The 21,266-nt window shown below is 37.3% G+C and overlaps 3 protein-coding genes across 4 annotated transcripts in view; all 3 read left to right on the top strand.

Moving 5' to 3' along the window:
• The first annotated feature begins 377 nt into the window (after positions 1–377).
• On the top strand, positions 378–8,867 carry LOC139754244 (uncharacterized). 2 transcript variants are annotated; one of them, XM_071671568.1, is made up of 4 exons: positions 378–514; positions 1,697–1,981; positions 6,061–6,177; positions 6,395–8,867. In XM_071671568.1, the coding sequence occupies exons 2-4, from the start codon at positions 1,727–1,729 to the stop codon at positions 8,567–8,569; spliced, it is 2,547 nt and encodes an 848-aa protein (XP_071527669.1). In that variant the 5' UTR covers positions 378–514; positions 1,697–1,726; the 3' UTR covers positions 8,570–8,867. The 2 variants fall into 2 exon arrangements, with proteins under 2 accessions (XP_071527669.1, XP_071527670.1); XM_071671569.1 differs by lacking the exon at positions 378–514 and adding an exon at positions 660–780.
• Positions 8,868–11,711: 2,844 nt separating this feature from the next.
• asun (integrator complex subunit 13 asun) lies at positions 11,712–16,874 on the top strand. The gene is made up of 2 exons (XM_071671576.1): positions 11,712–12,076; positions 14,390–16,874. Exons 1-2 carry the CDS (start codon positions 11,844–11,846, stop codon positions 16,260–16,262), a joined length of 2,106 nt encoding a protein of 701 aa, XP_071527677.1. The 5' UTR covers positions 11,712–11,843; the 3' UTR covers positions 16,263–16,874.
• A 2,224-nt stretch (positions 16,875–19,098) lies between these two features.
• Positions 19,099–21,266, top strand: part of LOC139754248 (DNA repair protein RAD50-like) — a 54,705-nt gene continuing 52,537 nt past the window's right edge. The window contains exon 1 of the mRNA XM_071671578.1: positions 19,099–19,176. The gene's annotated coding sequence lies outside the window, so the exon portion shown is untranslated. The remainder of the gene's footprint in view (positions 19,177–21,266) is intronic.

A 21,266-nucleotide genomic window follows, 5' to 3' on the forward strand; every position in this document is an offset into this window, starting at 1 on the left:
CCTCGCGCAGCGCTTTGTGGTATCTTTTATCTTAAATTGTATTTGTTGCACCGTTTTTTCACGCTCTCTCAAAATCATTATGCATTTGAAGTTACTTTTACCTTGCCATCTTGTCTCAATCAAACTTGGTTTTTTTGTCGTCCTCTATGGAAACAAGTCTCATACCTTTTTGTGTCACCTTTGAAGCTCCGTTGTTCTTATTATATGCTTTATTGTGTGAAATATTCTAATATGGGCCCCTATTAAAATCAATTTAAGTTAAAGCTCAAACTGCAGAGATCGCAAAAGGAGAATAACTGTGCATCATTACCTGGTTTACTTAGAATACAAATACTTACTAGTATTATGGGCTCATCGTTGATATATGAATTATTTGTGGTTTATTAATCATACAGGTGTTAGTGGCAAAGTCAGAGACGTATTTCAGAATGTAGATAGTATACCTTTGTTTACTGTGCGCCATATTGGAGAGACTCGACCCTGGCTCCTGGACCCCCGCCCGACTTATGCCAAAGTAAGATTTTCTGTTTTCCACTTAAACCTTCGTGTTTTGTTCCATATTCTATTTTTGTGGTTTGAACCCATCTTGCTCTATAGTTGCCTATTTGTTTTTGTAGTTCTATCGTTCTCTGTTGACGTAGGTTGACATGATTCCAATAAGCGAGTTTGACAGGAGACGTTGGGTTGTAAGGCGACCGACCGCCCACCTCGCCCTTTCTTCTCTACCGTCTTCAGTACCATTCCCTGTCAATATGTCTCTCAGTGCAGTTAGAGAAGATGGTATAGTAGTACTTTAGTCATGCGATGTGAATCTCTAGATAATGAGTAATACTGTACTGCAGTGATAATGTGTTGAGAGTAAATTGAGTGGCGGAGCGTGATTTTGGGTATTTTATTTCATTTTGCGTTTTTAGATAATGTTATTGTGGCGAAAATTTTAAAGATCATGGGGTTCATAATCTTGAAAGTAAGTGTCTAGAATCATCATATTCCTTGTAAAATACACACGGTCCCCCATCGAGGAATATTTATCGTAATTTTCATATTGTTTGGTTAATGTATTAATATTATGGTCATTATTTGAAAGCCGTTGTGAGGTGTATCTTTAGCATTGTATACAATACCTATTAGATTACTAGTTTACCTACACATCAAATTAGTTTTGGATATCGAATGACTTTTGGTCCACAGCGGGAATGTAGTATATAGACAATTCACTCACAACATTGGAGACTTTTAGTTTCATTTATGGCATTAGATAAGGTAATATTAATAAGGGTTATATCAGGGAAAGTGTCTGGTCAATTAATGTGAAAGTTTGTAAAACATTTAGAAAATATTTGAAAACCTCACCCTAGCAGCCAATATTTATCTTTATTGATATTCATTTTTTTTTTTTTTAATGAACCTGTCAAATTCTTGCTTAATACTGTAAAGGTAGGAATGTATATTGATATTCAGTCATATTGGCTCGCAGATGATCCAGACCTAGACATGGATTAGGGACATACTTGTGTGAACTAAGAGACAGTATTCAGATGAGTCCTCCCATGTGAAAAATAGGAGTGGAATTAAAGATGTTAGATAGGAAAATATAGTTTACATGGTAATGGGTAAATAATGAGAGATAGGTAAAAAGGTTTAGAGTTAGTTTTTCCCCAAAGCATTATTAAAAAATATTGTATATCTCTTACAGGCAACGATGATTGTACACTGCACATGAGTGATGGATCCTCAGCCATATGGCAACATGGCCTTGGAGTTAATATCAGAGGCTCCAGCGATACAGCACTCGACCCAGCCTGAAGCTGTAATACAACCTCCACAGGATAGCGTGGAGGAGCAGACAGTTGTGTGTCAGTATGCAGAATCCTGTCTGTCACTGGAAATGAGTGAACAGCAAGTGGAAGATGCTGAAGAGGATGAGGAGGCACCAGAACTGCAAGAACAGAAGAAAAAAACAAGACGTAGCAAAACTAAGGTGCCCATGTGTGTGGATGTTATACAATAGAATCTCATTTCATTACTCGTGGAATCAGCTGAACGCTCTGTGGCTCCATCTTTCCCATCTGAAGAATATCCTTGTGCAGAATTGTGGTTTTTATCACTCCGAGACCAACTGTTGCAATGATACTATATATATTTCTGTAGTTTACTCTTTGTAATTTTTTTTCTGTATGATTTCAGTCATGAACAGAAGTCCGCCTTCTTCACTTTCAAATCTCTTACGACAGTCTTTTAACATCTACCATCACTTCCATTCCAAATGGTGCATTTGTGCTTACAAAAATGCTTGTTGCTTACCCCAAAGAATGTGAATTTCCAAACTTTGTAACAATTTGGCTCAATAATTCTATTACTTTGCTCAGGTTTACACCCTTCAACTTTTTTACTCTCCATGAGGCACTCCTCTATTCACATCCTTATCCCGAAATTCTCTATGCAAGGGTTTCAGTGTATAGCATAAAAATTGGCATGTCCCTACCTGTCTACTAGTGATGGTCCAAGTGCCCCCCCCCCCCCCCCCCCCCCCCCCAATGGTCTGAAACCAATTACATAAACACCCAACGTGAGGCATGGTTTGATAGCTATCTGTATGATACCTGTCACATCAGAGACAGAGCATATCAGGCCTTGAAACTCTTTGCCTTTCCAGATCTCATTCTTTCTTCATTTCTGTTTGGATTCATTGCAGAGCTATTCTCTAATAAGTCCAGTATGCATTCATAAAAAGAGTGTGGTGATTTGACATTTTCTTTAACTGACATTTCATTAAAAGAAAAAATCCTCTTGGTCTTCAACCAAAAGCAGTGTTGATAACTAATGTGCAGCAACCTTTCCTCCACTTTTTCGGTCTGATGCCTCTAGCTAAATCCTCAAGCGGTAGATCTTTCTTAGTAGTACCTTCTTTTCTTTTAACTACCACATATGATCCTATTCCTACACTTCCTCCTTTCAGTGAGCCATTACGCTCTCCTATGTTTTTTCCTGCATGGTCTTCCAAGTATTTTTCTGGTTAAAAGTGGGCAAGGTTATTAAGGTTAATAATTACCTAGATTTTCTTTAGGTATGCAAGCTGTGGCCATGACTTGATTACCGTTGTCAGACTTCATAAGCATTTCTAATTTCTCATTGAGTGCTAACCATATGCCCTGCACTCCCTTCAGTATCTTAAATATTCCCAGTAGACATATTGATATGGCTTCACTTACTTTAGAGGCTGTAATAAATATGTAAACACATTTCATTCTCACCCTCTTCTGCTACCCTTATCTGTAGCCCATCCCTCTCAACCCTATAATGATAGTTTTTATTATTATTATAATTACTAATGTTGTTGATAAGATATTGTATATTGTTTGCTTTGAAGAATGTATGAGAAATACTTAGAAAAGCAAATGGATTTGTATGTAGCATTTATGGATCTGGAGAAGGCATATGATAGAGTTGATAGAGATGCTCTGTGGAAGGTATTAACAATATATGGTGTGGGAGGCAAGTTGTTAGAAGCAGTGAAAAGTTTTTATCGAGGATGTAAGGCATGTGTACGTGTAGGAAGAGAGGAAAGTGATTGGTTCTCAGTGAATGTAGGTTTGCAGCAGGGGTGTGTGATGTCTCCATGGTTGTTTAATATGTTTATGGATGGGGTTGTTAGGGAGGTGAATGCAAGAGTTTTGGAATGAGGGGCAAGTATGAAGTCTGTTGGGGATGAGAGAGCTTGGGAAGTGAGTCAGTTGTTGTTCGCTAATGATACAGCGCTGGTGGCTGATTCATGTGAGAAACTGCAGAAGCTGGTGACTGAGTTTGGTAAAGTGTGTGAAAGAAGAAAGTTAAGAGTAAATGTGAATAAGAGCAAGGTTATTAGGTACAGTAGGGTTGAGGGTCAAGTCAATTGGGAGGTAAGTTTGAATGGAGAAAAACTGGAGGAAGTAAAGTGTTTTAGATATCTGGGAGTGGATCTGGCAGCGGATGGAACCATGGAAGCGGAAGTGGATCATAGGGTGGGGGAGGGGGCGAAAATCCTGGGAGCCTTGAAGAATGTGTGGAAGTCGAGAACATTATCTCGGAAAGCAAAAATGGGTATGTTTGAAGGAATAGTGGTTCCAACAATGTTGTATGGTTGCGAGGCGTGGGCTATGGATAGAGTTGTGCGCAGGAGGATGGATGTGCTGGAAATGAGATGTTTGAGGACAATGTGTGGTGTGAGGTGGTTTGATCGAGTAAGTAACGTAAGGGTAATAGAGATGTGTGGAAATAAAAAGAGCGTGGTTGAGAGAGCAGAAGAGGGTGTTTTGAAATGGTTTGGGCACATGGAGAGAATGAGTGAGGAAAGATCGACCAAGAGGATATATGTGTCGGAGGTGGAGGGAATGAGGAGAAGTGGGAGACCAAATTGGAGGTGGAAAGATGGAGTGAAAAAGATTTTGTGTGATTGGGGCCTGAACATGCAGGAGGGTGAAAGGAGGGCAAGGAATAGAGTGAATTGGATCGATGTGGTATACTGGGGTTGACGTGCTGTCAGTGGATTGAATCAGGGCATGTGAAGCGTCTGGGGTAAACCATGGAAAGCTGTGTAGGTATGTATATTTGCATGTGTGGACGTATGTATATACATGTGTATGGGGGTGGGTTGGGCCATTTCTTTCGTCTGTTTCCTTGTGCTACCTCGCAAACGCGGGAGACAGCGACAAAGCAAAAAAAAAAAAAAAAAAAATATCTTTTACTGTATGGTACTTTGAATTTGAGTATTGTGTACAAAATTATTTTGTATCTCAAAGTAGGATAATTTGATAGCCAAGATTTTGGGGGCATTGCCATAGCATTTTAATTCCATTAATGCCGTCTAAACTCTTCAGGAATTTGGATGACTTGATTTGAGTGGCCACCATCTTAAACAGGAGGGTTCACTATAATATATACTGCAAGATAAGACTCAGATGAGGAGGAGGCATTTTTCATCTTTAGTTCCTCCTCTTGTATTATAGTACTGTTGAGAAGGAAACTTTAGCTATGATTTTGAGTTTCATAAACTTTCATGTTTACTTGATAGGGTTAGGAAAACCCATTCCAATTTTTATGGATTGTAGTCTTTTCATGTTTTGTATAATATGAAGAATGATAAACAACTGTTGATCTATCATGTAAGAGTGTAAGATGATAATGTAGCAGATGCATTGAGCCTCACCAAACACTGAACTAGACTTGCCCTCTGCCAGTGGCCTCTTAAGGGTCAGGCACTAAAGGCTAAGAAGCTGCACTAGAGTTTACTAGTTATGGAGACTGTTGCTGTGGTTACCCCCTTGAGGGAGTTTCAGAGTGGAACAGGTGGCGGAGATATAGATAGATAGTTAATGTACACAAACTATGTCATGCGAAAGACAGTCTTTTGTTCTTGGGCAGACCTCCAGCAGGTGGAATAAAAAGTGAAACGTACTTTGCCAGTTCTTGAGGTACAAATCTAATAGTATTTTGCCATGCAATCAGCAAAAATTGCATGATAAGTAAAAGAGTATATAAATATTCTGACAAAGGTGAAAACTCTATTATACATTAGAAAAAATTCTTTTTTTGAATCTTTTTCATACAAGGCTTACCATGTATCACAATTCAAGAAAGTACCAACATTCTTAGTATCTTGAGTATGAAATGTCTAGAGTAACTGACAGCATTTCAGTTGATATATCAAGCATTGCTGGACACTCTGTAAGGACATATAGAGAGACTTTATCTAGTTTGTTTGCTGTGATATGGATCAGGACCCCCCAGTAAGCTATATATATTATTATTATTATTATACTTTGTCACTGCTTTTCAAGTCTTCCTCCCCAATCCCAGTTTATTTTGCTTTTAAACTTACATCCCAGTTCCTACCATATTTCCTTATTATTTTCAGAAACTTTTGTCTTTGAATTTCTGAACCCGATTACTTTAGTTTACTCCCCATAAATTGTTAGTTTTGTTGTGTTGTATATCTACTAGTTGGACATTGTTTGTTTGGTTATGAGTGGATGTGATTTTTAGAAATGAATTTTCAGTTTCATAACCTTTATTTTCTTTCAGATAAAGAAAAAGGGAAGAGTGAAAAGGAATCTGGCTTACAGTGATACACAGGTAGCAACAGCTTTCACCTTTATGAGAAAGAGAAGACAGGACCTCACACTTGGTGCTAAGGTTAAGGTAGGCAAATGCTATAGGGTGAGAAAGTGTTTGAGCTTTACTCCTTTAAGTTATTCTTGAAACTTGATACTGAGTTTTGTTATTTTTGAAACTATATGATTTTATAATAAGATGGTTATGCATTTCTATTAGTTTTATTTTTTACTCATCCTGTTCTCTAAACAGATGTATTCTTTTAACATATGTGTTTATTCATTTGTACTTTTTATTCCTACAGGTCCTGGAAATGCTTGACCATGAACCCAAAGTACCTCAGGGGAAGATTGCCTCCATGTTTCGTGTCAGTCAGAGTCAGGTTTCCAGGATCATGAAAACTAAGGATGCCATAATGGCTCAGTGGAACAGGTTTGCCACTCCTGACCGCAAGCGATGTAGACTTGGGAAGGCTGGTGTTTTGGAGCAAAAACTTGTAGACTGGTATAAGGAAGCTAAAAAAGAAGACCTTCCAATATCTGGCCCTATTCTTATGGAAAAGGCTAAATCAATTGGTAATGAGATGGGTATAGAGTTTAAGCCTTCCACTGGTTGGTTAGGAAGATGGAAAGACAGAAATGGAGTCACTCTTAAAACATTCAAAGACAAAGATGGAGCTCCATCTGTCACAAAGGTTGGGAATCACTGGAGAAGATACATGTTTACCAAGGCAACCAAGGAATATCCACTTCAAAATGTGTGGGTTGTGGATGAAACTGTCCTGGCATATAATTCCTTACCTGAAACATTAGGACATGGGGCTTTTGTTGGAAGTGAGAAAATGTCTGTCATACTAGCTTGCAACCTCGCTGGCACAGAACGTAGACCTGCTGTAGTTATAGGCAGAGCACAGTCACTTAATTCTCTAACTCTACCTGCATCTTTCCATCATCATCCCAAATCTGCCATTACGTTAGACTTCTTTTCGTCATGGTTACGAGAATGGGATCGTGAACTCCGCTCAAAGAGAAAAAAAGTAGTAGTACTTTTGAATAAGGCACCACATCATCCAGAAAATTTACACTTGTTCAATATAAGTGTGACATTCTTCCCTCCAGGTACAGCAACAGTTTTACAACCATTACGTCTGGGGATCATTTATACATTTAAGGCCTTGTATCGGCACCAGCAGTTTAAACATATTATGGCAAAGACACAGGCAAATGAACAAATGGCCCATACTAATATGTTCAGCCACAGTATTTTGACTCCACCATCAGTAAATCAGTGTGTATCTGCACTGGATGCAGTTTTTATGATATATAAGGCATGGAGGCATGTTAGTCCTGAGACCATAGTGAAAGGAGTTGTGAAAGCAGGACTCAGTAAGGATGTAGATGCTTTGAATGTCAGTGATCAGGTAAGTGCTCCACCAGGAATTAGCCAGCAAGACTTTGAAGCTTTTTTAAATTCTGATGATGGACAAGACCTGGATGAACAAGAAGAGACACCAGCCCAGACTTTCAACTCTCATCCAGGAATGATTACCAATGTAGTTCAGTATCCTCACTATTCAAATATGTTTAATGCCCCTGGCAACAAAACTCATCAGTCAAATCCACCCAATGAGTCCACAGTAGATGATGTTACTCCAGCACCAAATGTTTGTGAAGCAGTCTTTGCATGTCAGGTGCTAAGGCGTTACTTACAGCAGCAAGGTGGACGGTTATTTGATGAGTTTTCAGAACTGGAATCAGCTGTTCAGATGGACATGATAATAGAATCAAGACCTGACTTGAGAAATGAATTTCAGCCTGATCCTTTACATGATCCAAGTTCTGTTCACAGCTTAGAAGCACATCAAGTAGCTCATGAACAAAAGTTAGATTACATTCAGAAGGTACAAGATGAACTCCAACAGCAGAAATTAAAAAAAGAAATGAAGAAGGCAGCACAATCACCAGCACCATCCCAAACCCCACATAGTGCCCTGTCCACACCATCACAAGAAAATAGACCAGATCTGCACAATCAGCTTTTAGGTATGCAGAGGAATGACATACCTCCTCAGGAGTTGGTACGACAGGAAATGGTTAGACAAGAACTTCAACAACCATTGCAACGGCCAGATCTCATACGTCAAGATATGAGACCAGAGTACAGGCAGGATGTTCCTCAGGACAGGTCTCGCACATCGCTGGTAGAGTTAAGGACAGTAAATATGTCAAATTTCAGACCTGCTCATCCAGATGGTAGAACTGATGTTAGGAATGAAGTAAAAAATGACTCCATGCCGGTACCAGCAGACTTGCGAAGTCTTCCTACAACAGATCATCGTGTAGCTGCTGAACTTCACTACCAGGGAATCCCCACAGACATAAGTCAGAACTTGAGACAGCCAGATGCAAGGCTGGAAAACCCTGGTATTCCATATTATACAATACCTAATCACTTGCATCATTACATGCAACCAAAGTAATTTTTAATACTAATTGAACATTAGTAAGTACCAGTCATAAATTTGTTTTGATTCTGGTTGTGTTCTCCTGCTGAGATATATACATAGTATTTTTTACAATCAAGTACAAATTATGTTGTAAAAGACTAATGTGTTGTATAAGTGCCGTTTAATGTAATGCAATTTTTTTTTATCAAGGCAATTGTGTATATTTTTGTGAATTGTGCCATGACCTCTTCAGTGAAATACTTGATGCTGTATTTAACTTTTTTATATGAAATTAATAAAAAAAGCTCGATGAGCCTGTTGAGTCTCTAAATGGAAAGGTTTTGCATTTATAATTTCCACCTCAGTACCCAGAAATCCCCAACACTTGAGTAGCAACTTTGAAAGGAAAGCTGAAAAAATGCAGCAGATATCCATTAGAAAACATATCATTCATGTAATCTTGTCTTGCAGTTTCAATTTGGCTGATTGCTGTCATCCATGGTACAAGCATCTTATGAATGTTGGGTTTTTCATTGGAAGTCAAGCCTGGCCCTGAAGTTAACATGATTGGTCATTAGCAAATGTATTACTTATGCCCATTGGTATATATATATTTAACTCTTCTGTAGAGACAACATTATCTGAATTGACAAGCAGAAATTTCAGTCATACAAAACTAATTTCAAGTATCTTAGCCTCAGTGCTGAATAAATCTAGTTCTCTCTGATTGTTGAATGATTCAATGGCCATGGGCCTTCATTTGTGTTTTTTAAGTCTGTTACTACCATACTGTTGTGTAGGACCCAAACAGGTGTATGATAATCTATTAGGTACCTTTTATAAGTAAAGTGCATCATTTTTACATTTATATTTGTGCTAACATTAGGAATGCACCCTGCAAGTTATAAAACTCTTATCCTTTTCTAACTTTTATATAACTTTCTCAAAAAAAATTTCCTAAGACAGCATTGAACTCATTAACAAAGCAAAAAGCAACTAGTGTATTGTGTAATGATAAAGTGTGGAGTTGGGTTTATGTTGTACATTTGAAATGGAATAAAGTAGGTTTTGACAGTAAGAGCAGCTCAGGCTTTTACCCTACCGTAGATCCAGGGTAATAACCCCACCACTACCAGTTTCATATTCTGTCAATATATCCAGTCCAAAATTTTCAAGTGTACTGTATTGTAAGGGCTCAAGATATACAAAAAATAAGTATCCTCAAATTCTGTGCAAAAAAAGGAGTGCTCGGCTTAGAGTCCATACGTTTTGATGCTCTTAAGTTTCAGTTCAACTGATGAAGGGTAACAATATAAAAGCAATGATATCCCAAGGAAAGTCTGGTGTCTTCATTACCAATTCCCCGAAGACTTTATGGCCCTAAGGTTACAAAAGTCACATCTTCCCATTTTAGGACATCCTTTTATAGGTCATTTGGCCCAGTTATCACTTTTTAGAAATCAGAATTTCTTGTAAATGTCCCCAAGCTTCAAACTACCAGGTTCTGTGGCATGCCTCTTAACCCATAGTATGCTGCTGGTTACTAAATAACTATACTGAAATAAACATTCACAGATTCTATATAAGCACCAAGCCACAGTTAATATCCAAAGTTTGTGGGATAATCAGTGGAATGACAAGAAAAATTCTCTAAAGAGTTTTAAGCCAAAATGTTAGGTTAGTTTGTGGCTTTTGTGTAATCTGGAGTTATGAAAATTATGGAAGTAGACATAGATTACTTTCTTCTTTTGATGTGCTGTTTATCATGCCAATAACACTTTATGATTTTAACTTTAGGTATCATCTGCAAGGGTGAATTTGTTATTGTTTAGCAAAGTATAAATATTTATTTTATTTATATTTATCATAATTGCTATTTCCAGCGTAAGCGAGGTAGTGCCGGGAAACAGACGAAGAATGGCCCATCTACCTATATATACATATACATAAACGCCCATATATACATACATACATATACATACATACACAGACATATACATATTTACGCATGTACATTTCATGTTTGCCTTCATACATTCCTTGCGCAACCCTGCCCCACAGAAAAGAGCAATCGCTACCCCCCCCCCCCCCCCGCTTCAGCGAGGTAACACCAGGAAAACGAACAAAAAAGGCCACATTTGTTCACATTCGGTCTATGTCGTGTAATGCACCGAAACCACAGCTCCCAATACACATCCAGGCCCCACAATACTTTCCATGATTTACTGCATACACCTCCCATTCCCTGGTTCAGTCCAATGACAGCATGTCGACCCTGGTATACCACATCGTTCCAATTCACTCTCTTGCACGCCTCTCACCCTCCTGTATGTTCAGGCCCCAATCACTCAAAATCTTTTTGTGTATGTATACGAACAAAGTGCATTATGAACGCGCACCTTCATAGAACATACAAACCTCCAACGTGAGACGAAGGGTATTCGAGTACATAGTATTCGAATAGGTCATTACCCTATCAGGGCAATTATAGCCTAGCAGTAATGCTCCCGCCTGTTGCACAGGGGTCACGGGTTCGATCCTTGCTGTTGGAGGTTTATATATATATATATATATATATATATATATATATATATATGTGTGTGTGTGTGTTTAAGTGTGGATGGTCCATTCTTCGTCTGTTTCCTGGCGCTACCTCGGTGACGCTAAAAACGGCGATCAAGTGATTATATATATATATATATATATATATATATATATATATATATATATACATACATATATATATATATATATAGAGAGAGAGAGAGAGAGAGAGAGAGAGTTCATAATTAGAATTGATTCAAATACGGTAAAATGATTTCATAGACTGAAAACTATCAGAGTTGAACACTTCTAGCACGGTGAAAATGTAAATCCGTCGCTAAGATCATTAGCAACTAACTTATTCTACTAAAATAAATTACATGTTTCTTTAGAATATCTTTAGTCTGACATTGTTTGACAGTGGAAGATCATTCCTTAAAGCTATACCGACGTACATGATTGTGGAGTGCTTGTATATTAGTACATCTAACGATTTATGAGTGATCGAAAAATATGTATTGGATTTTCTTCCTCTGGACATGCAGCTTCAGATAATATTCATAATGAAAGGTGTTTCAGTGCTAATGAATCAGTGAGGGTTTATTGAACTCGAGACTGTATCATTAGTTTCGGTTGAAAGCTTCACATTCAATGTTTACGTTTCCTCAGTTGTGTTGTGCTGAGGCCATTTGGATGACAGTACTTACTCGTATATAAATATTCATATCAAATAATTACATGTACGACTGTTATCCATAGCACAATGTCATTTCCAACGAGTCACAAGACTGTGTTCGTGATGGACCACACATTAACAGCATCTTCTGGTGTGAAATTGGAGATGGACAGCTTCACCAAGTCTCGCAGTGTGAGTGGCGGCGGCTGTAGCAGTAGCAGTAGTCAGCCGATGTCACAGTTAATGAATCTTATCCCTCTGCTGCCAGTCTCCAAGTCCTTGTGGACATGTGCTGTTGAGGCTATCACAGAATATTGCAGGTCAGTAAGTGGGAAAAAGGTGTAAAATTTACCAAAATGTTAGGGGCGTGGCTTCCTTAGGGGGTGTTATTAGTGATATACTTTAGGGGCACCACTTGAGTAACTTGCAGAAGTTGGTGAAAAAAAAATGAAGTATTACTAGACTCATAATACATATCAGGAGAAGTATGAAATGGCAAGGATGAGATGTAATGAAAGAGAAATCGTATCATACGAAGATGATTGTAGGAAGGGTTATGAAGGACTGAAAAGTGGAGATGAAGATGTTTGTGGAATGTATCTTAGAATGAACAGAATTTATAAAAAAAACTTCACATAACTTCGTCTAACACCTTACATTTACTTTAATTTGAGTGTTATTGTCAACATGTGAAAGTTACATGGTTTTGCATTACATGATACCAAAGGAAGCTTGCTAAAAGTGGCTTGTGTCTTGACTGTATGTTCTTGATTGTTTGCTAGAGGTATTTTGGATAAATTACCAGTTTAGCTATGTACTGTAGCTAGCCTTGTATATTTAGTGTGTTATTATTAATAGAGTTACAGTGTGTGCTTTGAGACATATATTATTCCGCCGTATTGAATAAGATGATAACACTGAGGATTGTGTGCATCAGAAAGTATGGGGCTGATTAATGGGAAAGTAGGTAAAGCACATAGAAATAATAAACCTAGGACCAGTTTCTTCTAAAGAGTCCTAGTGCTGCATAGGACCTTTTTAAAGACTCTTGCATCCCAAGTCTGTCCTGCTTCCAGTAGCAGGGAAACGTAGACTCTTTAGTAGTGAAAAGTTCATTGACAAGACTTTGTCCCCAAAGATATAACCTTGGCTAAGGTAACTTTTCACTCGCAGTGTAACCTCGTGCAGGTGGAGTCTGGTAACAGCTGGGGTAATTATGTATATTTTTTTATTATACTTGATTGCCGTTTTTTGTGTCAACAAGGTAGCGCCAGGAAACAGACGAAGAATGTCCCATCCAGTCATAAACTCTCACACACACACACACACACACATTTATATATATTTATTATACTTAATCACTGTTTTCCGCATCAGTGAGGTAGTTTAAGGAAACAGACGAAGAATGGCCTAATCACTCATATACACACACATATATATATATATATATATATATATATATATATATACATAAATGCCCATACATGCACATATACATACATATACATACACAAACATATACATATATACACATGTACATATTCACATGTACTGCCTTCATCCATTTTTGTTGCCACCTTACCTTTATATATATATATATATATATATATATATATATATATATATATATATATATATATATTTTTTTTTTTTTTTTTTTTTTTTTTTTTCAAAAGAAGGAACAGAGTGGGGCCAGGTGAGGATATTCCACAAAGGCCCAGTCCTCTGTTCTTAATGCTACCTCGCTAACGCGGGAAATGGCGAATAGTTTAAAAGAAAAAAGAAAAAAAAAAATATATATATATATATATATATATATATATATATATATATATATATATATATATATATATATATATACACACACACACACACACCTTACCTTACCTTACCTTATCTTACATTCCTTCTCCAGGAGTCCCTTCTTTCCATATGAGGCTCCTGAGAGATGAACAACCAACCTTCCCACTTAGTTGAAAGCTCCATACCACCAGACATCCACACATGAGAAACCACACTCATCAGACAAATATGAGTCACAACCTCCTGGTTATGTTCTGGACATCTCACATCACTACAACCCTTCAAACTCTGTTTCAGCATATCCCAAGGCCCTTTATGCCCATGATGTAAGAAATGATAATAAAGAATACTTCTAGCTTTTACTGCTTATATGTCTTTCACTCTGCACATAGATGATAGATGTACATAGCATCTCAATACTTCATAATTGGAGGTTGCAACTGTAGGAGCCTCATGAGGATAAAAGGGACTTTTGGGGCTGGAATTCAGTAGTATAGGGTATATTATCCCTGGGGATAGGGGAGAAAGAATACTTCCCACATATTTCCTGCGTGTCGTAGAAGGCGACTAAAAGGGAAGGGAGCTGGGGGGCTGGAAATCCTTCCCTTTCGTTTTTTTTTTTTTTTTTTTCCCAAAACAAGGAACAGAGAAGGGGGCCAGGTGATGATATTCCCTCAAAGGTCCAGTCCTCTGATCTTAACTCTACCTCGCTAATGCGGGAAATGGCGAATAGTATGAAAGAAAAGAAAAGTGTATATGATATATTAATGCATGTACTGTATAAACTTTTCTTCACTTTGCAATATAATTGATTTACTTTTTTCTTTCAGGATTGTTTGGGACATCTTCCCAGGATCGAGGTTGATCCGCTTTATAGCTGTTGACAAGACAGTTCACAAACTCTCATCTTGGAACCTTGAAGACCAAAGCCTAACCAGCTTGATGAACTCATTCATGATGCTTGGACCACCAAAAAGTGCAAGTTCCAGTAAACCTGATCTTTTAAAAGGTCTAAAAGCTGCCACAGAGGCCCTAACAGAGCCATCAGCTATTCAGCATGAAAAAAGAACATCTCTCACTGAAAATGCTACAAAAGTTCTTAATAAAGGAAGAATTATACTCGTAACTAAAGTAGAAACTGAAGATGATGTAAAAGCAATGAAAGAAAAGTTCCATGATGCACTTTTGCATATGAACAAAACTGCTGCAGCAACTGATACCCAAATGGCTATTAATCATTGTGATCTTGTTATTTTGAACTTATGGCCAGAAGGCTCAGGCTGTCCCATACCAAGAAGGTCTTGGCCAGATGTTTCCACCATAATGTCCTGTGAACTCACAAACATACAGGGAGGCACAACTTTGGCAGCTAAACTATGTAATCTTGTACTGAAACACTATGATCTTGCATCCACAACTGTGACAGGTATACCCATGAAGGAAGAACAGAATGCAAGTTCATCAGCAAATTATGATGTAGAGTTGTTCCACCCTGCTGCTGCTCATGCTGCCATTCTTAAGGGGATACCTGCTGAAACAGCTCACCTGAAAACATATCGTGAAGGCACTGACTATGAAACAGTGACATTGAAATGGTGTACACCTCGCAGTAATGCCAGCACAGAACTCCAGCATTGCTCTTCTGCATATAGAATAACATCTGTTGATGTCAATAGCAGACCATCATCATGCCTGACAAACTTCTTGCTTGGTGGGCGTTGGGTTATGCTTGAAATGCCACGAAAGTCAGGAAGCAAAGTGATATCTCACATGCTGGCTTGCCATGGGGGGGATATTTATATACATACAATGTATACCTCCAGAAGCATATTAGAAGATCCTCCTTCCATCAGTGAAGGATGTGGTGGACGAGTTACTGATTATAGAATTCCTGACTTTGGTGAACTAATCAAAGCAAACAGATTAGCACCATACCCAGAATCTACAATGGACAGTGATGATAATACCACACCTCTGGAACGAAACCGAGAGCAGTTAAGCAGGCATACAAAATATTGGCCCATTACTCTTTCCTCCACTTCTCTTTTCACTTTAGGGCCACAAATTGAGCCACTTACTACTTTAATGCTGAAAGACACACTTAATGAAGATGAAGCTGGTGAATGCAAACGAGTGATTCGTAGCTTAATGAATATGGAAGCTCGAGGAGATCCATTACCATCTCCTATGGCTGGGCAGCGAGGAAAAGGGATGAAAAGAGAGGACCAATATCGAGCTGTTTGGACTGAACTAGAACAGTATCTACAGCTGCACCTTCATTCTGCAGCTCATGAAAAAGTACTCGAGTGTTTCATGGAATGCCATAACAAGATAGCAACCCCAGAATACAAAAGTGATGACAAAGTTGATATTGACCAAGCACTGAAGGAACTGGATGAATATAACTACATGACAGAGAGAGAGAAAGCTGAATTTAACCAAAGTACTGGAACAAAGCATACACCAGCAGATTTGACCATTCCAGACAGCAAGCGCAGACGGACGGCACCACCACCTTTAGCCCCCATGGGGCGCAGCAGTGGGGTTAACCTCCTTACTCTATGGGAGAACAAAGTAGCTTCAGAACAATCCCGACGCTGTTTAGAATTCCAAGGTAGGCTTAAAGCAGAGGAAAACATTACAAAGTTGTATGTCAACCTCCAAAAGGACAAGGATAAGGATGAGGGCGCACGGAAAAAGTAACAGCCACATTTATATGAAGCACATTATTACTGCGTACTTTTGTAAGATTGACATCAGATCTGGGTTTTATGAAAAAAGATCTGTTAGAAGCTCATTAGCTAAGATTTGTCTGAGTGGTAGAATACAAAGTTTACTTTGTTCTGAGTCATGCATAATATGAGTGTTGTGTGTATTCAAAAGCAGGGGAAGTTTCCATAAGTTTAGATGTGAAACATGTATACATTGGTATTTTTACCTCACTTCTAACTCAGCTGGCTATTAGGCCAATAAGACTGTTAATCCAAAAGACTGGAATTTTTTTTTTTGTTATTATTGGATGTTGAAATTTATAAATGTGCCAACTCGTATTTTATTATGATCTATACTGTGTAGACTGTTTACATCTTTCAGAATTATTTGTGAAATTATTTGACATTAACATTTATAAATGTACTATACCAAGTCAGATTTAATTTTATTTTACATGGTATAGGTTGTATAATGATACAGGACGTCAAACATTTTCTCAAACGATCTCATGTTTAATAGTGAGAGTGTATGTTGTATTGAAAATTCATTGCCTACAGAGTGTATTCATTAAGATTATTTTTGAAATAAACATTGTTAATATAATTTTTCTTCCTTTATGCTAATATTCTACTGAATCCCTTTGTCTTTTTGTTCTTTTTAAGATATGATATATTCCACAAAGTAAGATTTCACAAAGCAAAATCATGCTAAAAGTGGACACAAAAAGTCTTTTTTAAAAAATACAATATTGTATGAAACATTTGTCAGTTGTATATGTTGTTAAAAATGCCATTAGTAGAGTCACATGATTGAAACAAGGCCTTATAAAGGTTTCCGTTGTCTTAGTCTTTGAGCAGTAGCAATTATTCTGTGCTTTTTCTAGCTAATCCTCATGGTGTTGGACCTCCAGATTGAGTAATAACTGTATACTTACACATAAGCCAATAGTTTTCCTCTACTTGTCACCCATTTTCTTTTTATTCCTCAACCATTCTCACTGGTGTTGGGGACATATCTTGATTTTATGATTAACCATTCTCGTTGGTATTGGGGATATGTCTAGGTGTTGTGATCTGCTTACATACTCCATGCACTATATTCATCTTTGGTTGAAAGATAAAAGAAGTGCACATTAGCTACATTGTATAGGCCTGTATGAGATCAGGCCAAAGATAATGTCCTTTTCACTGCCCAAAGTTTAGCTGCCAATTGCCTTTACCAACTTGCGTTAAACCATTAAAAGAACTTTAGCTTGATTCATTAACTGGATGTAAGAGGTTTCGTATTTAGCCAAATGCAATAACTTGGATAAAATGCAACAGAATTTTAGTTTGTTTCAAAGTAAGTGTTAGTTTAGGTTGATATTGTAGTTGTGGCTAAAGCAAAGTAGTTTTTGATTCGGCTGCGATGTTTCCTTGATCAAAAAGCTCTTCAACTTTAAAGAACCTCGCCTTCCGTTAAGGTTTCAGAGTCCTGTTGGTACCCAGATGGATTTTGAATTTGTATATTAGGTGTGAGGTTAAAAGAAGCTTGAGATAAGATTCCCCTTTCCCTTTAAGGAAGTTTAGAAAACAAAGATATGCCATATCCTGTCAAAAGTCTTTGGAGGTTTCACAAAAATTCCTGTGAAAGGAGATTAAAGGTAAGTCACTTTGCTATGGGAAACCATATCAAAGATCAGAAAAAAGGGAATGGGTTGTAAGTGTCAGTTGAAGTTTAATGACTTTCGAGATAGCAGGGGTGAGAACATTGAGCCGATAGTTCCAAGGATTTAACCAGTTTCCCTTTTAGATGGGCTATACTAAGGCATGCTTCTAAGGAAAAGTATGGGTTTTTAATGGGAAGCAAAATATGCAAGAAGGATCATTGCTTGATGAGAGGCATAGTCCTTTATGGCCTGAGGAAAGTTATAGGATGCCATTGAGGTTTACTTCTATTCCACTTGGAGGTGGAATGTACTCTGAAGACCATGCAGGAACAAAATAAATTATGAATGACATAAGTTCAGTGGAAGGAGATGGGGTTGGGGGGGAGTTTAAACAAAAATGATATAAGTTGATGTTTGTGCTCATGTTTCTGTCCAGTTTACAATCAAAGATATTTTCAGGCAAATTTTGGGTACCACTTACTTTGATATCAAGGATGTACACTTTCTTTTTTAAGCACTTGTCATGAAGAAGGCAACGTCCTAAGACTCATTTTTTCATTGGCATTATTACTATTGTGCGTTAAACATTTCTCATGTAAATGATGTGGGCCACGCATGTATCTATCAATGATTTGAGATGGTTTGAGGTATGGTTTGAAAAAGAGGCTGCTGTTAAAAGATTTCAGGGTATCAGGCATCTGTCTATTCGGTTTTTGTCTATCAGTCCTCATATAATGTTATTGGGAAATAAACTTGTTTCACAGGTTAATGGGTTGAGATGAAATATGATTGTTCCGTAAATATCAATATTTTACACGTTAGAGCTTAAAATATCAATATAGTTACGAGAGTGGGATTAATTCTCATTTTCTTACTAAAGTCGTATATTTCATAGGATATAAATGACAAAGTAAGATTATAAATAAGGTATATTAAAATGCTATTTGCTAGGGTCTGTACTAGACTCGTCAAAAACCAATAGTAGGAGCACGTGGACTTAATGGCAAACTGGAAACTTTATGTATCCAAATAAAGCAAATCATTCATTTAAATGACTTTAGTAATATAACTGAAGGCACCGTGCGATACAAAATGATTCTATCAACTAAGTGATATGCTGAATGAGGTGAAATAATGAAAAGATATGACCACAGCTAGCAAAACACAATTTAAAAAACATTACATGGCAATGGTCGGTCTCCCTGCTGGGGCGGGAAGTCAGGTGGTACATTGAGGAACGTGACGTTGCTTTAATAAGTATATCTGCTGTTTACTTACAATTAGAATAGTTAGGATGGGGTACTTTATTTATATTGGTTGTTAAATAGGTAACTCAAGGTACCTGGCTTAGACTCCTAGCACTGGGGGTTGTTAAACTGGTGTATATGCCCGAACAAAGCAAAACATAGTAAGGCCCTGATAATATACGTTAAGACAAGTCAGGGAACGAGATGTGTAAGAGAAAAAGAAAAGATTTTACATTTATCTTTTTATGTCTTATGTTGTCATTTGCGTTTTATAGACCTCTCAGTAGTTTAAAGCCATTAGGTCGAATGTCATTGAGGAAAATGCCTTGAAGCTTCGCAAAACTGTAGATTGAGATTGGCGTGATAGAAGACCTTTTACAATGTTTCCCAAAAAGTGTAATTTAGGAAAACATCTTTTATTTACTAATGTTTAAACGGCAATGATAAGCGAGTTGATGCTTGAGAATTAGCCTGTTTTTGCATCTGGAGTACTTTTGATAATGATTGAATTTAGGGGCACTAGAAAAAAAAAAAGTTGTATTTGGGGAGACACCCATTTTTAAGGGTTTTCTTTCTTTTAGGAGCAATTTAGACTGGCGACACAGTATAGTGAGCTTTAATTATTAGGCAGCAGGTGTTGGATCTGTATATTAAACACAGATCCCATCCCCTGCCTAATTTCGTAGAAAGTACAAAGATTGCCATCAGTAATGTATGTTATTCCTTAACCTGAAATGTATCCATAATTCACCCAGCATAAGCAATGATAATGCTCTTGCACAGAAAGATTATTGTACAATAACCAATACATGGTTTTATTACATGATCAGTAAGTTATAGGGGGGGGGGGTGCATTGAAGGTCAGGGAAAATGTGGAGATGAAAAACATAAGAAGTTGGCAGAACCTGTGAAAACCTTCACCTTACTTTTAGCCACTGATATTTATCATGCAAATGTAGCGCTTAACTTAGTGAGCTTTTGGGGACGACATTTAAGAACTTGTGGGTTATGAGCAACTAGCCATCATGTGTTGGCTGCAGTGATTTGAGAGTTCTTATATCATTGAAATCATGGGGGTACCTGGTTTATTTCAACAATAACATTGTAATATAGATGTCTAGACTGTTAGGTGAAGGGTATTAGATTTTGGTTATTTCTATGGCTATATTACTTTTTTTGTTACTTCCGCAGTTTCCCTGATTTCATCTTAAAAAAGAATCATGTATATAACTTCCTTTGTGTTTTATTTTAGGATGAAGGCAATGCTCCAAATAATGTTTTGGCAATTGTAATAACTTCTAATTTGTAACCCAGATATATACCATGGAGGTATTTCCAAAGTTAAACAAGTGTTCCAGAATTGGTTCATTTTAAGGTAGAATACTTTAGTTACATTTTTATGAAAAAAATAATAGATTTGTTTTGAATTAATGATTTACTATTTGCAAAATATAAAACAGGTGGAATAGCATTTGGATCCATTCTTTTGAAGAAATTTTCTGTTTTTTGGCTTCATAATTTTATGTAGAAGCTGTGTTATGAATTGATGATACAACTGAAATCTTACCTTTAAACTTTATGTAGCGGTTATGCCAACAGATTCAACAAATGTTTCTGCACATGTGTTAAAAGTAATTAGGTTGATATTGCTTTCAAATAACATGGAGAATAAGTACACATTCTGCTAATTGGTCAAGTGTCTACAAGTGATTCTCCTGCTTTGTCATTAATTAAGCTCACTTATTTCCAGAGCTTCAAAACTCTGCTGACATTCGCCTCATTGGAATAAGAGTGATAGGCCAAACTTGTATTACCTTTCTTGTTTTATTTTCCAAACTGCAATCCGTTGTTGTAAAACATTCACTTGGAAAGTAGGTTGCCAGTTCTTTAATTCTTATTTAGGGAAGAGATAAGTAAGAGATATCGGCAATATTCATTGTGCATATTTTACCTATCTGAATTTGTCAGTTGCTGAAATTTTAGCATTTATTATTGTGCTTTGAAGCATAGAAATCTTAGAATTCAGCTGTACAAAAAATGTGTACAGAAAATGAATTTTTCATTGCTTATAGATGTTCTGTCAAAATATTCTACATTTCT

Source organism: Panulirus ornatus, chromosome 16 (genome assembly GCF_036320965.1).
Source record: "Panulirus ornatus isolate Po-2019 chromosome 16, ASM3632096v1, whole genome shotgun sequence".
NCBI lineage: Eukaryota > Metazoa > Arthropoda > Malacostraca > Decapoda > Palinuridae > Panulirus > Panulirus ornatus.

What these genes read in the sequence shown, in the direction of transcription:
- LOC139754244 (XM_071671568.1), top strand. Translation starts at nt 1,727, where the DNA reads ATGGATCCTCAGCCATATGGCAACATGGCCTTGGAGTTAATATCAGAG. An exon ending in CAAGACGTAGCAAAACTAAG is followed by an intron (nt 1,982 to 6,060) that starts GTGCCCATGTGT and finishes ATTTTCTTTCAG; the next exon opens with ATAAAGAAAAAGGGAAGAGT. An exon ending in CACTTGGTGCTAAGGTTAAG is followed by an intron (nt 6,178 to 6,394) that starts GTAGGCAAATGC and finishes TTATTCCTACAG; the next exon opens with GTCCTGGAAATGCTTGACCA.
- asun (XM_071671576.1), top strand. Translation starts at nt 11,844, where the DNA reads ATGTCATTTCCAACGAGTCACAAGACTGTGTTCGTGATGGACCACACA. An exon ending in GCTATCACAGAATATTGCAG is followed by an intron (nt 12,077 to 14,389) that starts GTCAGTAAGTGG and finishes TTTTTCTTTCAG; the next exon opens with GATTGTTTGGGACATCTTCC.